The sequence below is a fragment of the Penicillium odoratum genome (genome assembly GCF_028828045.1).
Source record: "Penicillium odoratum strain IBT 22623 chromosome Unknown utg000004l_segment0_segment0, whole genome shotgun sequence".
Taxonomy (NCBI): domain Eukaryota; kingdom Fungi; phylum Ascomycota; class Eurotiomycetes; order Eurotiales; family Aspergillaceae; genus Penicillium; species Penicillium odoratum.
The window spans coordinates 3,094,095-3,110,006 of record NW_026643146.1 but is presented as its reverse complement, the minus strand read 5'-3'; the positions used below and the strand labels follow the sequence as shown (position 1 = coordinate 3,110,006).

Genomic DNA, 15,912 nt, shown 5'->3' with positions numbered 1-15,912 from the left:
CTAGACGCATTCATGTTAAGTCAAAAGTGTCAGCTAAAAGCCAATCAAATCATCTCAAGTCACTATATCTATACCTATCCCAGACAACCTAAATTAAACGGGAGTTAAATCGCCGCTATTGGACGTTTCATGAAGATCATCTCAAGTGCAGAGTGGCAATGGGGCTGCATACGCGCTGAGAACAGGGCGCTTAAACCACCACCAATGATAGACAAGACCTAAGAAGCCCAAAAATAGATCCCGCGTTTTGTATTTATTTAGTTTCTTCAGGCGCTGCAGTTTAACCTAGGTGGATTTTGGATTTGCTTTGTTTACAACATAATTACTGAGGCAAAAAGTTGTTGAATCGGTGAATCAGTTTCTACCGTTGGTAGAAATGGTGATATTGGCACAGCAAAGATTTAATGGATATCATGGCGTAAAGTACGCACTTTTGGATATTTGTTACACACTTCATATAGAAGCAGAAGGAAGAGAAAAACAAACAGGCGATCCGATGCCTTAAACCCCAGTTCCCATGAGCCTCTCATGTGCAACATGCAGATCGATGATAAAACGGTTCATCAGGGCTTCAAAAATCAAAACAAAAAAGTGTCACGGCGGGTATGATGAATGAAACATATAGGAAAGTATAAGCTCAAAAGGTAAATGGAGCCACTCCAGAAGGAAATGCAAATGAGAAGGTGAAGGTGAAAAGACCTGGAGTCGCCTCGGGACAGATGAAAGAAGACCCCAGGTTCATATCTAAAGAGGACATGTAGAATGACAAGGTGGGAAATTGGTCGTGGAAGTGCATCCGCAGCATGATTAGTCATTTCTCATCCATAGGCTCGGGGAGCTGGGCTACCGTCGCTCATCGGTATACTGGATGCCCTGCATCGGAGCAACCGACCCATTCATCAGAGGTGGGAGAGTACGAGGTTGGTCCTGGTTAACCACGGAGCCATTTCCAAAGCCCGAGAACACCGGCTGGGCCTGCCCATTAGTCGGTGTCGCAGACATGGGATGATGCTCGAAGATTGAGGGTGGTCGAGATTGCCCATTGGCTTGTTGCTGCAATTGGGCGCGGAGCTCTTTATTCTCCGTCCGCAGCACGGAGATGTTCTTCTCAAGACCAGCGATATAATCAATCGCCCGGGAAAGGGTCTCCCATTTGCTGGACTTGTTATTTTGGGGCTGTGGGAGACGCATGCGTAGCATTTCGAAACAATCCTTCATCTCGCTTCGTCGCTTGCGCTCCGCCAGCTTATGCGTGACACGCAATTCGGGAGTCCGGCTATATGGTGTGTTCGCTGCCGAGCCCTCCGCTTCCCCGATTAGATCTCGCACTTGCTTGTGTTGCAACGAATGGTGGTGTACATTCTGGGGGAGTTCTAAATCCAAGTCAGTTCATTTCCTTTCCTAGACGAAAGGTTCATCTTACCATGCTGTCCTCTGGAGATGTGCGATTCCGAGTACATGCTGTTCAGAGACTCTGCAGTGCTGCCTTTTCGTGAGAAAGGTGGGTTGGACTTCTCAGTAGACGAAATGGAACTTGATCGTGCCACATCCGGGTCAGGAAAAGCGTAAGCCATACCGGCCGTGGGCGCCTCGGCGTTATAAATGTCAGATCGCGGGTTGGACGAGATGGCTGGAGCAGTTCGGCCAGCTGCGAATCCTCGATAGTCGTTCGCGCGAGGTCCCAAGGGCGACAGTGGTTGACTTCCTCCAGAGTATCTGGGCCCCCGGTACGAGTTCATGTCAGTTGCGATCCCCCGTTCCCGTTGGAGATTGGACACGATGGAGGACTGTGAGGCATTTGTGCTGTGGTATGGCGAGGCCGGGTTGATGGCCAGCGAGCTGATGCCCTGGTTCATGCGGCTGTCGACGCTGCTCCGCCTGGACTCGGGGATCTCGACCACACTCCCACGGTGAGAGGAAGCATCGTAGTTCTGATTTATGGAGGGCAGGGCGGAATTGTGTTGCGAAGAGTTGAAATTGGGCGAGGGTTGCTGTGCGCCGGCGGAGGAGGGAGTGGTAGATTGGTCGTGGCCGTATGGCGACCGGTCTGGCGCAATGTGGCCTCGGTTGGGTGAGGGTTGAGAGGTCGAGGTCAGGAAGGTCAGAGAAGGATAATTGTTGCCGGTCCCATTGGTTGTGGTCGAGTAGGTGGAAGACCCTGGCCCAAAGTCAGTCACTGGAACATCCCTGGACCTCAAACTCCTACTTGTACTCTGCGGCATAGACCAATTCCCCGAGTCTCGCTCAATGGTATTTAATGACGAATTGCCCGGTGATTTGTCCTGAGGGTTCGGACCTGCGCCGTTCATATTGGCTGTGAGGGTTGAGATAGACGGCAGGGTTTGAGCCGAGGCCGCGGGAGTCGCGGGCCCCGACGATACAGGCTCCCATGGCCGATGAGCGACCGAGTCCATCATGGAGGGCAGAATAATAGGGAGTAGAAACGATGCGAACAAGCGATAAAGGACAGGAACGAGCGAAATTCGGAGAACACAATAAGTTCTGACGCGCACACTATTTCATATTCCCCTCAGGGAGAGTAAAGAGTGTCAAAAATTGGTGCAAGTTCACGGAGTATAATCTGGATCCGAGTTTGTCACGTTCGTGAGGTTTTTTTTCTTCCTTGTCGATATTGAATTGCCCAGAGAGTTGGAGACTTGAACTTGGGGGATGTAAAAGAGCGGGACGAAAAAAACGAGGAAATTCAGTCAGAGAGGGGCCGGAGTACAACCTATTTAGGTAGATAGAGATTAAAGAGGGGGAAAAAAAGAAGTAAAGTCGATCTCACACTATGACTATTAGTGAAATCGTTAACCCAGTTTAGTCACTTCTCATTTGTCCAAAGTCAGTCCGATCTTTTTTACATTATATCGGATTTCTGTGAAATTACATGTATTGGAGTAGTAATTACTCCGATTACTTTAAATTACTCTACTAACAATTACTACATCCTTTACTAAATCTGTTTCACATTTTCAAAACCAAGACAAAAACCCTGTCCCATTGTATACCACCTACCCATGTAGCCAAATGTGGCACAAGTATTTAGTTCTGGATACACTTAAAAACCAGTTGGACCAGCCGACATCTTCCATAACAAGTAGTAGTATGTAACTTTGGCAACCACGGTATGAGTATTATTACCATGCGCCAAGACCACTGCTGCGCGCAACACAACTCCACCTGTGCCACGAGGCTGACCCTGGGGCAAAAAAAGGCAAGGGAGTGTGAGAGAGAGAAGATTCTCTCAGAGTTACATTTGCCCATCCCCACTCATTACCCGTATGATACAAGAAAGTTCCAAATCAAACCATCCCGTATCCGCCGACGTAGTCACCCGTACCTTCACAAGGGATGGATCAGAAGATAAGTGGAGTAAATTCCTCATGGCAATGTAATTTTGATTTCTGATTTCCTATTTTTGATTTTCTCACATTCTCAAATTCCCAAGATTCCCATTCCCACAAGTTCCAGTTCCCCAATCTGATCCCTTGGGACTCGACGCAAGGAGTACACGTTATTTGGAAGCTAATTTCCAAACTTGGGTCTTTTCTTACATTCTTGTTAATTACATCATGACTTCTTCATGTCACAACATTCGAACGTGGTTGACTTTCTGTACCACCCGTGGTGTGGAACGTCTTATGGAGTGTACACCCTTGGGAGTTTTTGACTTTGAATATATCTAACTCTTTTCACGTGGCAAAGAGATCAAATAGACTCGAGGCAAATTGAGGCTCCTTGCATCTCAAACAATCTATACCATGAAAGTTTGATGTATATCCCTTACCAAGGGTGAAAGCAAACGAAACTTGAAGTGTCAAACTGCAGGAATAGTGGCTGCATTACGCTAAACCATAAACGTCAAACACATGGCATATGTTTGACAGAAAGAGTAAAAAATGAGGTTTCTTTTGTCAAGTCCAGCAATTTGACCTGTCCAAGTTCCCACACGCGTGGTTTCCCACACATGGCACTTTCTCCTCTTATCACTTACCCCGTATTCGGTCTTCAATCTTCAGCCTTCAATTTTCATTCTTTTTCTTTGTTGTTTGCCTTTTCCAGCCAGAACTCGAACTATGTAAAATCCAGTCCGAGTCTCGTGTTTGAATCTCTTCAGAAGCTTGATCCTTCAATCAGATTCACATTGGCCCGGTTCTGCACCCGCCCGCTGCCGCCCGAATCCCCACCTTCAATGTTAAACCACTTTAACAAGCCTAGACCCGCGCGCGTCTAACTTCGTATTCTTCGGCCTAGACAACCTTGCCCTGCTCGGAGCCCTACTCGAGTCTGTGCGACCACAACGTTTTCTTGGCGAGACTAGATCTTCTCAGTTGGAACACTCATCGGAAATTACCACACCAGTCCAAAAGAAAACGGGCATTTTTTGCCACGGTTATTTTGGATCAAGAACTTGGTGGCTGATTGGTATCTGATCCTGATGGATGTGTCTATTTACTCGGCTTTTCTCGCCTCGAATTGACCGTTTGGATCTAGATCCTGTTCAACTTAGAGTAAGCTCACGCTCAATGTTACAGATCAAGTTACAGATATACATACAGTATTGTATGGTTTTAAGTACTAGTAGGCAGCAAGATATTCAACTGCCTAATTCTATAATTAAGCCGAAGCGGGTCCTGACACCGCCACGGTAATGTTGCGTGGCTACTGAAGCTTCAGCTTTACTCTTCACCTGCCACATGGCACAGTCGCCTTGCAGAATGTTTCTGATGTTTCCCTTGACACGGTAGCAGTCTTCCATTCCGGGGAAATCCCGTCAGAGCTTATATAAGGAATTCCTCATACCACTCTACTCTGGTCATAGCTTCCTCCCCCCCCCTTCCCTCCCGGAAAATTCAGCCTCAAGGGATTAATCCACGATAGAGTTAATGAACCAAATAGTTTGGTCCACGGACCCGGTAATCTGTCTTCCACGGAACCACATTCCACTGAATACCCAGCCCACGGGGAGATATCGTGGCCCTTCCTTGCGCCCCGCTTCCCAATAGTTCATTCACACGCGAGTACCACAAGCTTAGGCTTACCCACATGATTCAAGACGCCATTCAAATTCTCTGGTCATTGCCTATCACAGACTTTGGTAGGGGGGAACAGCACAGACTTCCCTTGTGCGCCCGTCGATCATCGAGTCAGGTCTTCCTCCCCGAAGCTGGGGGAGTGGAGATCATTCCATGCTAGTTATTGTATCGCTGCATTAAACGATCAATTTTTTCCCCTCCCTTCTGTCTCTCATACCCCTTGTTACCAGTGTTTGCCTGTCCCTTTCGCTCATGGACTCCACGACTTTAACGGGAGAAACATGTTTGAGATACCACGGGGAAGACGCCCCGAATTCCATCGCTACCCTCACTGGTCATGTCTCAACCCGTCGGGTAACCCATGTGTACCAGGTACTGGTTACAACGCCGTAATGACGGTGTACAAGGGATACTGAACCGAGACTCAATAATTGATTGTATCCCATACAGCGAGACTCATTTACATGCTCTGTACACTTGGTGACCTCATTCAAGCCATGTGGCTGTTTCAGTCAGTGCGGGACCCTACGGCCCGGTTCGCGCTTCACACTTTACACTATTTCTTAACGGGTTGAGGTTTCGACTATCAAATAAGTAACTCGGTTAATATTGTATTTTTAATCAAACTATCATCGTAGCCACCAATTTAGCGCTGGTGTGGAGCGACTTGTTTCGCGTTTCCCGGGCGATTTCATCATGTTAGGGGTCTGAATACAATCCTGTGAGATGTCCGCCATTCGTGGAAGAAAAGTTACTCCGTGACTTAAGGCTTGACCGCTATCTGGCCCATTGTAGTATTGTTACATCGCGTTTCCTGAATAGGTTGGCCTAATGAAGCTCTGCTGAGGAATTCTCTTGGCGATGGGGGCCAAATGCACCTTGTCGATTATGTACCCGAATACGCTCAAGTGCTTACGGTGATGACGACTTCCTCACGGGTATCTCCTCACGGGTATCTGATTGTCTGTGCGGTGCTTTAGGTTTGCCCACTCTACTGCCCAGCCCAAGATGAACACCTGAAATGACATTCACAAAGTCGTTGGTGATATGCTGTGCGTTGCTTGCATGTGAAATTTAAGTTGGAATCTAATATCGCCAAGGTCCCAGTTTGGAAAACTTCCGAGGTTTACGGAGTTTCTCAACCTAGCGGATCTGTCGATCACGGCTAGATTGACATCTGCGCATTCGCATTTAGCGGCTTGTCGCTTATCTTGGCTTTCTATGCACTGTCCACGGGTATGGGTCCATTAAGCAGATGTTCATGTTGACCTCGAGAGTATAATGCATTGATGTTATTTCGTCATGTTCCAAGTGGTACAAACGTTCTGGCTATTATATGTTTTCAAAGTTTTGTTCCTCAGGTGGTTCCAAGGTTCAAATGTTTGAAACAATTGTAAACACCTGTGCAGGTGTTGATATATATACTTAAGTACCAGGTCACAGCACTGAAAGCATGTAGGTACACTGTACAGCATCCCAGAAAATCCAAGCTTTGAATGTTTTCTACATGAGCTGTTGGTGTCTACAAACCCACTGCAAACACTCTGTATATCCAGACGGTTTACCTAAATATCCGACGCTCAAACAAGATTGTCCTGCACATGTGAGATCCCAGCATGGCAACCCGATGGGACGACACCTGGGAGAGGAAAATGACAACGAATGTGACAGGCGTGATGAAATGGACTTGCGGAATTGAAGTAGTTGTCAACAAGGATACTCACTACCGGGAAGCATAGACATCAATGAAGCGGATCTCCACAAAATCCAGCGCGAATGTTATGGGCCCGTGCATATACTAAATGGCACTTTGCCTTCATGCAGGTGACCTCGACAGGCCCTACGAAATCGCAAATACCAGCAGAATTGACAGGCTGGATGGATTGTCTTCATACGAAATCTATACTGAGACGAAAGTTTGCCATCGGTAGGTAGCCATGATAAGATGGATTATAATCCCCGGGTCTTGGGCAATTAGCTAGCCGGGAATGCAGGAACGCCCGAAAGCTTTTCGAATAGCTAGCACTATTCGGTATCCGTGTCCTCGTGTCTGCCTACTTCGCTGAGACTGCTGGGATGAACGACGACTTCGAACACCATTGGAGGATGTTGACAGTTTCGATCGGCCGACAAGTCAAGATGAACCTTTCAGAGCGGCCTAGCGGGTTGTGGAAGCTGTGACAGGTACTGTCATGGGTGCGGGAAAAGGAAATTTGCTTCGATTGCCGCTTGGCCCGGACTGCTATAGTTGCTTCCGGGCGAAAATTGAACACTTGCAGAGCAATTTGGCAAGTGGAGATAGCATATATACATAGCTCGATGGATCGGGCCTGACTAAGCATCTTGGGATCTCAGGAATTCCTAATGTTTGAAACACAAGACAATCCCAAAAATATTAGTTAGAATATCCGTAGATTTCGCAAATTGCTGTGCAACATGCTGAAATGACACATGCGGCTCCCCAGTATAAAAGTGAATGCGTGCAGTAACTTAACCAGTAGTGGCGGTGCGTATTGGGAGCAAATATTGGCTTAGGACTCAAGGTCTAATTTGACTTGCGCTCAGTCTCTGGATACTGTAGTTATAGAGTAGAGAAGTCGTAGGTCAACGACGGCCAATTCAAATGTAGGCGGTGAATTGTCAACTGGAGTCAAACGCTTCAACAGCATCACTTGTCACTTTTATCCCTTGTACTGGATCTAGGCTTCATGTTGATCCACGACGCCAGCTTTCCTTCTCCAGAAGGATATTGAAGGTTACTAAGGGAATTGGATGCTCTTCTTTCTGCAATCAATCCTCTGTAAATGACCAGGTCCTGGCCCGCCAGGACTTCTGCTGGACAGAGGAATTTCAACTCCTACACTGAATTGAAATCTGGTTGAGTCTTTCTTTAACGGAACCGACACATTGCATGAGAATAGTCCGATTCAATTTTGAGTGCATAGGTTAGATTATTGGTACTGTTCGTTCCAGGCGCCAACCGGTGTCGTCACTTCCCGCCCAGAAACCACTGGAACATCCTCCAGCCTTCTATTTCTACGAGCTTCTTAACCACTCTGCCCCTGGGCAAACCCAATGTCTACTACTGAGCCCACCGTTCGTTGTTCCCCGACGATGAAGTCTCATCGAGAAAAAACATGGAAGGAGGGAGTGATACCAGAAAACCAGGAAGATCGCCCACCTCCACCCCGCCCGACCTATTCCCCAGTTACGCCAGTGTTCGCCCAACTCGAACCGGTCGCTGCAAAGAACGCCACGATTGTACCACCACCCTTGTCGCCTTCACCTACTAATAACACTCCGCACCAAATATATCGTCCACCACCACCTCCGGTAAATCCACCTGTCTTCAAACCGGAGCCACCTCCAGTCCCCATCTCCGAGAGTGATAACCCCGATGCGATCGCACTGCGTTCCGCCATATCCATATTGCAGATGCAGAAGCAGCAGAGCTTGCGCGATATAAAATCATTAGATCGCTTGAAGGAGGCCGCCGCTGCCGACCCAGAAGGCTTTGCGCGTGAGTTGGCGGCGGGACGTTTGCGCACTGAAGATCGCGGGGCCATCATACAGTTCTCCGACGAGATGGACATAGACGAGGATGATAAAGAAAACCCGAAACAGACACAGGGCGGGAGTCCCTCGGCATTTGCCCGCATACCACAACCTCAAAATGTGGTGCGCATGCCACCGATCAACTGGGCCAAGTACCATGTGACTGGAGAACCACTCGATCGCATGCATGAAGAACAGTTACGCCGTCCAGACCCTGGAGAACCACGACGAGAACCTGCACCGGAACATATTTTGGCCTCGCCATACCGTCCACTGGTCGATCAGTTAGATACACCTGCACGGCTGGGCCGGCCAACCAAGACCAAAAAATGATGACCTTAAGAGTTTTCTACGACAGCGCTGCTTTACCTTACGACGTGATGGATTTTATTACGAGAAAGCATATAGAGGTTTCCTCGAAATGTCATTTATATTGTATATGATCTGCCACATCTATCTGTCCTTCTAGATGTAATGGATACGCGGCATCTAACCTCTACCCGATCCTGCTCCAAATCCGATGCCACTGCCACCGCCCTCTCCACCGCCACTTCCCTCACCAATTCCAATACCGATACCACCACCGGCACCGAGGCCAGCACCGAAGCCGGAACCTTCTCCAGAACCTTCGCCAGCGCCAGCGCCACTGCCAGCGCCGGCACCCAGGCCGCTACCAGAACCACTGCCGTAGCCAACGCCTAATCCCGAGCCAATGCCGCCCTGAGAAACTGCATCCTCTGTATTCTTATTGTTAGTGAGTGTATATATCGGCATATCTGAAGTACGAACCAGCCTCAGCGGCAACGGGAGCCGCAATAGCAACACCTCCAAAGGCAAGGAGGGCAAAAATGTAGTTGGACCGCATTTTGATCTACCAATTCCAACAGAGTTAGTCAAGGTTCCTGCCCCGAAGGACAAATAAACATTTACCAGATGGACACTGGAGTGTACTAGAGAGAGATCAAGATTGATGATAGAGAACTAAGCACTTGAGAGTCATGATCTGAGAACAATGTCGAGCGAGGGATGCCCGTTTTATATCCCAAGTTCCCGACACATTGTATATTCCTCTCTCCTAACCAGTCGAGCTGACTCCATCCTAGAATCTCGGCGAATATGTCTTGACTAGATTCGGAGATTGACAGGGTCTCAACCAGTCATATCGATCCTTCGCTCGCCAGGATCACAATATTATGAGAGACCTTAGATGCTGAACTACGTCGATGTACATATTGCTTTTTACGTTGATAGGTTGACTAGCCCAAATAAGAATGTGTCAAATGAGCATGCTACAAGTACCCTCGTAATGTGACAAGGCCGCGTGGAGGAGCATGGTCTAAGAGGCTAAGACAATGCAAGATGAGGGCTGCTTTTGAATATGTTGGAAATCTGAGATCTGGTCTACTCTTCTTGTAGCAAGTATTCGTTTTCTTTAGGATCCATGTACCTGTAATACCCCTCTGATCTCTCAAAATCTTACAGCTATAAGAGCATAAGGGCAGATTGGAAATACGCAGGGATGGACCAAATTCGAGGAAATCAGCAATAATCAGCTTTGGACGTAATCAAGCAACCAAGCTTCAATACCAGACTTGTATCCCACTGCTGATTTTGATGTTGATTTCGATGTTGATCTCCCTTGTGACTGTTTCGGCTTTCGTCCTGGTCTTAATGCAGATGTCGATTGGGGTGTCCCGACTGTCACCGAAAGCATCTTACAGCCCTAAAAGCCATTTATTAGCATTTTATAGAATGTGCATACAGACTGGTTCACTGCTTACCTCAAATGCTGCCTCGGGAGCAATAATCTTTCGATAGTGGGAGAGTCTGCAAGTTGGGATATCGTACTCTATCTTGATTTTTTTTGTGAACCAAGCCGATTCGATCGATTGTATAGTCATTTAGAGCCAGTGTTCCGGACTCTTATAGCAGAGATCCCCGTGGATAGATCTACCAGCTGGATAAATGTCAAATTCCCATGATTGCGAAGCTGATTTAATATCAACAATGGTCTGACATACTATGCTTGCGTTTCGGCCGTTTGGACTATTGAGTATGCTGTGCTTCCAGTCATCTTTTCTCTGACGGGAATCGGTTGAATATTGCGTGAGTTGCAAAGAGGGCAAAACGTACAAAAAACCAAGCTATAGAATGATCGCCATAGTATCCAAAAGACATAGTAAAGTATAGGAAAACAAAAACTCTTGGTCGCTGCAAGGTGGTCGAAAGAGGTGTATGAAATTCCTTACCTATCAAGTATACTAATGGTCACCATTATATCAACCAGGTATTAATCGTGACATGCTCCGACGACCAGTGAGGAACAATGGATACACAGATGACTCAAAATCTGCATCAAGTTCAAAGCTTCGCCTTATTCATTTCCCATGCCTCCACGGCCTGGAGACCTCTCTTCTGAACATCATCCTTTTTCAGCTCCACTTTCTCCCGCCACGAGAGATTCCCATCATGATCATCCAGACCATTTAACACCCGTGAGTACATCTCCTCCTTCATGGTCCCATAGATACCCGTCGCAGCCTTATTGAGAAGTTTGCGATCGCGAATCAACTCAAGAACCTCATTCAATCCACCCACCCCATCCACAATCCCAGCCTGTAATGAGTCCCTCCCTCCAAAACGACGAGCCTCCAGGACCACATTCCGGAATGTGGTTGGGGCCAACTTCTCCCGGAATATCGACATCATAGGCGTCTGCAGTGGCACGCCAAACTCCAACTCATTAACGCACAGGAATCCCTTCTCGGGATTTTGAATACGGTAGTCGTGGTACATGGCCAACATGAAGCCGCCTGCAAATGCGTGTCCGTTGAGTAGACACACTGTTGGCATGGGGTATCTGGAAAATATCAGCTAGGACCCGGGCATGGAGGAATAGCACATACGTTAAGAATCGTCGGAAAAGACGCCAGAGCCATTTATCGAGGAATCCCTCCGTGCTCATGGCAAGTTCCAGATCTAGTCCATTACTGTAGAACTTGGCGATACCACTTGTCGTTACCACGACACCTTTTGGATAGCGAAGCTCAATAATATCAAGTGTCAGAATTAGCGCGTCGATGAATGTCGGAGTCAACCGATTATCTTTTGGCGAGGTGAATGTCAATAGGTAGACATTCTGCTGGTCTTGAGTGGGATTGGTGCAGACGATGGAGCCACCAGTTGAGCTGATGGGAACCGTGAACAAGGTGGTCATATTGGGTAGATAGATTAGACATGAAGCTGGGGAAAGCTACAGTATAAAAGCAATTTCGGTTCAAGGCTCACCGGCCAAGTCGGATCTGAATTGTAATCACTCCGCGGCATCACATGCCTGGCCTATGGATGACATAATCGGCATACAATGTCGAAGATCAATGTCACAGGAGTTGGGACCTCTCATCACTAATGAAATTTGAACGCTATCTAGTCAGGTGAGATGAAGTTGAATTCGAACGTTATGGAGTTATCCAGGTGATGGAAAGTTGGCGGTTTTGAGTTCGAACTCCTGAAGGGAACCTCCAAGGTTTTTACCCATAATCAAAAGGAGCTCAGGATTGATGACTTTATATCAAAGTTTTGAATATCGAATGAACCAATGATATTGACTTGTTTTGGTATATCTATGCATGGAGACGTCGTAGAACCGGCTGTAAGACCTGACGTCATATCGATATCAGAATGCTTTCGCAACATTCAAGAATCGTTCTCTTTCTTTTCCCCAACAATACACTATCGTGATAACTAAAACAATTGGCCATTTACCAATTCCTCTCTACTGCTACCATTCAGATATCTGAAACCAAAATGGAGACAGGCGACCGCCCCAGTCTGCCCGCCCAACCACCCAAGCAAGCTGCCTACACCCAACCATTAAACCCAGTGTCACACAGCCCACAAGAGCAACGAGCTCCAGCACGACCTCACGATGATGCCCCTGGAGTGATCACAAGGGGCGCAAGTTCAAAGCCATCAAGTGACGAAGTCCGGGCCCGTCTTAACGAGCAACACAGACTGAAACAAGAGAGGATGCTCAACTCTCCAGATGTCGATCTGGAGTACGGGGTAGAGCAGCAACCAGCAGAGGGGTATATTGCGGATTCAGTCGAGCGGAAGGGCATGGGCATGCGGCGCGCTCAGGCTGGTGCACATGCTGGGCCGGTTGGAAGTGCTGGTGGGCCTGGACATCCCGGTTTTGGAGAGGAGAGGGATCTTGCGGCTCATATGGGTGAGAAGCGGGCTGAACATGATCGCATACTTGGCGAGAAGATTGGACAGAGCCCCCTAGAACCAGAGTATGATGTCGCTGAGAGAGAAGCCGCTCGGCAACGCAAGCTGAGGCAGAATGAAGATGTGGATGTGGCGGGGGCAGTCAGGGAGGCGAGCGGAAATCCAGTGGTACAGTAGTCTAGTGAGTGAGGAATGCGAGGCAGGAACTGCTGGTATCATCATTTGGAGAGCGTTCGATCCATCTCGAGAGGGAGGGTATTATGTACAATTAAATATCGGTGTCGTCCCCAAGTCCAGCCGACATCTTCTTCAGGGAAAGGTCCTTCTTGAGTTCTGTGATCCGTCGACTCAACTTGTTTCGTAGAATCGGATTCAATAGACTCTCCCATTGTCGAGTTTCGGTGCGGATTAGGTCTTCTAACTCGGCAATTTCTTCACGCGATTGCTGCAGCTGTCGCTGTTGCTCCAGCTGTTCATCATCCAAGTCGTCATCATCTGAGTCATCACTATCTTCGCCAGATGATTCCCTGGCGCCTGACCCATCTGCAGCAGCAGCTGGGTTGGCTGATGGTGTCTCTGCCTGTTCAGCATCCGTGGGCATGGCAGACGCGTCGTTATCGTCGGCAGCCAAGGCCGCTTCCATCTCAGCGACAAGGTCGTCATCGAAGTCGCCCATCATATCATCGTCCGCCTCGCCTTCGGCATCCTGGTCCTCATCGTAGAACTCCTCCTCGTATTCTTCGTCTTGGACATATTCGGCGCGGTGCACAGATGCACTGTCCACCAACTCAAATCGCGGTGGGAAGACCGATGTCTCATCTTGTGCGACCAGTTCTTCCACAGCTCTCTCCACTTGTTCAATAGTGCGCGAGCTCACGCGATCTCGGAAACGTCGTTTGCGAACCCACCGCAATGGCGGTGCAAGACCGTGTGGGTAGTGTAAAGTTTTATCATCCGGATACTCGATCTCATCAGGAAGAGGATATTCTAGTGCTTCCTGGTCGCTAGACACTGGTCCAAGCACTAGCAGCATTTGGCAGATATCTGCCGCTTTGTACCAACCTCGACGATCCCAACTTTTCATGCCCTCAATGATACAGGGGAGGTCAACCAAAGACGCGGCATACATTTGATCCCGAACTTTCAAGACCGCACGTCGCCCTTCCCGATTTAATGGCTTGAAGGAAAATTCTGACCTGTCGAATCGTCGTTCGTTGATGGCCTGTCGAAGGTATTCGCAGTCCTCTCCCGGCAGCATACGTAGAATGAACTGTTCTTCGATGGCCGGATCGGCTTCCGTATCGGATGCCTCTGAATCGTATCCAACACCCACCGGTCGATGAGCAACCACTCGTTGGTTCTTAAGTCTGATTGCCTGTAGTCCTGGTTTTTTGGAAGGATTTAATTTGAGGCGTTTGGGCCCTTGCTCCGCTATGGGTTCGGGCTGGCCTGCATTCTCGGCGGGTCTCTTCTTTGTCGTCTTCTTCTTTTTGGATTTCTCTTCAGTTCCCTGAGAGAGTGCTTTTGGCTTGGAGCCGATCTTTAGGGTGATTTTTGGCTGGGAGGGTTGTGGTGCAGGCGCGTCTGCTGGAGGTTCGGGTGCCGGCTTTTTGCCAAACTTCAGCTTGAGCGTCGGTCGTGGAGCATCAGACATGATGCCAGCGGAGGGAGGATTTATCAGAGATCAAAACAGTATGTCGTTGAATGGGAAACAAGATGGGCGACGAAGTGAAAGTGGTTAGTAGTATAGCAAGGTAATAGGAAGGCGGATCGCTGAAGGCGCGGCCCAAGGAATTCTCCGCCTTACGATTCCGCGTTGCTTTAACTTTAAACACTTTCATCCTCTTTCCTCACCCATACACCGCATCTCTTTTACTTGCGCGCCACCAATCTTGAAAGACAATCTATTGATACAGTCTATCGTACGTTCTTCTTGTTATTTTCATTACAGTATCTGGCCAGTTCATCGCCATGTCCGGCCACAACCTCCACAATGCTCTCCTGCGCCCTCCCATCATCCAGATCCTCCGAGCTCAAGGCTTCCATTCCACAAGACCATCAGCCATCGAATCACTAGCAGATCTTACTGCGCGATACATTATGATCCTTGCTTCTTCAACCGCCGCGCATGCCGCTAATGCTCACCCCGAAGACCCATCACCAGTTCTTGAGGATGTTTACCAAGCTCTTCAGGATGCAGGCGCTCTTCGACCTCAGCTACGAGAATGGGAGGAAGACTGGCAAAATGAGGAGGATATGCGTGGTCTTGAATCTTTGATCGGGTGGATCACGGGCCCATCACACCGCGAGATTCGACGGATCGCAGGCTTTGTCCCCAGTGAAGGCGACATGATGGACCCCGATTCCCTCATGAAGGAGGATTACTTGACAGCCCTGAAGAAGAAACACAGCAAGACGGGTGAGGAGTCCCGATATGCAGGAACGGTTCTTGGAAAGAGTGCTGAAGAACACCCGATCGTCATCGAGGGTGGTGCCCCGAGCATCCGGGAATGGGGACAACAGGTGCGATCGCGCGCACCTACCAGCCCACACAGCGATACTTCAGGCGTCAGCAGTGTACCAAGCAATATGTCAGAGGGTGCCATGGAAGTGTGAATTTGAATCCGAAGCTTCCAGGATCGATTGATCCAATATCTTTATTACAACCTCAATGCTCCGAGCTACCAACCAAATATACCCTGGCTCTGTGTTACCAAACTCTCCGCCTTTGGTCTGGAAAGCCTGGACTGGAAAGCCAACCAGTCCGTCACATGATTCAAGCTACACGAACAATCAGTCGAGCAAAGCAAAACACTCCTCCCGGACCTTTTGACATGTCTAAACAGGTGCGCACGGTGGAAGGATCATGCGCAAAAACCCGGTCCAAGCAAGAAGAGCCACGGAGCTCTACGAGAAAGATTTAGGCGATGAAGCATGAGCTACGATCACTACAAGTCCTCTTGTCGTGAACATCTTAGAAGCGGAACCCGCGTGCTGTATAGGCACGGGCAAATAATCTAGGATGGATTTAATAGCTATTTGATGCAATCTTATATCATCCAATCCTGTTTAGCAGTATCGCAGTGTA

The 15,912-nt window shown here is 48.4% G+C and overlaps 7 protein-coding genes across 7 annotated transcripts; 3 read left to right on the top strand and 4 right to left on the bottom strand.

The window, feature by feature from the left end:
• Positions 1-843: 843 nt before the first annotated feature.
• N7520_005438 (uncharacterized protein) lies at positions 844-2,414 on the bottom strand (the record flags this gene model as incomplete). Its single annotated transcript, XM_057139372.1, has 2 exons — positions 844-1,373; positions 1,424-2,414. The coding sequence occupies 2 exons, from the start codon at positions 2,412-2,414 to the stop codon at positions 844-846; spliced, it is 1,521 nt and encodes a 506-aa protein (XP_056997579.1).
• Positions 2,415-8,114: 5,700 nt separating this feature from the next.
• Positions 8,115-8,927, top strand: N7520_005437 (uncharacterized protein; the record flags this gene model as incomplete). Its single annotated transcript, XM_057139371.1, has 1 exon — positions 8,115-8,927. The coding sequence occupies one exon, from the start codon at positions 8,115-8,117 to the stop codon at positions 8,925-8,927; it is 813 nt and encodes a 270-aa protein (XP_056997578.1).
• A 156-nt stretch (positions 8,928-9,083) lies between these two features.
• Positions 9,084-9,459, bottom strand: N7520_005436 (uncharacterized protein; the record flags this gene model as incomplete). The annotated part of the gene is made up of 2 exons (XM_057139370.1): positions 9,084-9,331; positions 9,384-9,459. The coding sequence occupies 2 exons, from the start codon at positions 9,457-9,459 to the stop codon at positions 9,084-9,086; spliced, it is 324 nt and encodes a 107-aa protein (XP_056997577.1).
• A 1,496-nt stretch (positions 9,460-10,955) lies between these two features.
• On the bottom strand, positions 10,956-11,811 carry N7520_005435 (enoyl-CoA hydratase/isomerase family protein; the record flags this gene model as incomplete). The annotated part of the gene is made up of 2 exons (XM_057139369.1): positions 10,956-11,454; positions 11,501-11,811. 2 exons carry the CDS (start codon positions 11,809-11,811, stop codon positions 10,956-10,958), a joined length of 810 nt encoding a protein of 269 aa, XP_056997576.1.
• Positions 11,812-12,401: 590 nt separating this feature from the next.
• Positions 12,402-13,001, top strand: N7520_005434 (uncharacterized protein; the record flags this gene model as incomplete). The annotated part of the gene is made up of 1 exon (XM_057139368.1): positions 12,402-13,001. One exon carries the CDS (start codon positions 12,402-12,404, stop codon positions 12,999-13,001), a length of 600 nt encoding a protein of 199 aa, XP_056997575.1.
• A 91-nt stretch (positions 13,002-13,092) lies between these two features.
• On the bottom strand, positions 13,093-14,478 carry N7520_005433 (transcription initiation factor TFIID subunit 7 family protein; the record flags this gene model as incomplete). Its single annotated transcript, XM_057139367.1, has 1 exon — positions 13,093-14,478. One exon carries the CDS (start codon positions 14,476-14,478, stop codon positions 13,093-13,095), a length of 1,386 nt encoding a protein of 461 aa, XP_056997574.1.
• A 317-nt stretch (positions 14,479-14,795) lies between these two features.
• N7520_005432 (Bromodomain associated domain protein) lies at positions 14,796-15,440 on the top strand (the record flags this gene model as incomplete). The annotated part of the gene is made up of 1 exon (XM_057139366.1): positions 14,796-15,440. The coding sequence occupies one exon, from the start codon at positions 14,796-14,798 to the stop codon at positions 15,438-15,440; it is 645 nt and encodes a 214-aa protein (XP_056997573.1).
• Positions 15,441-15,912: the final 472 nt, after the last annotated feature.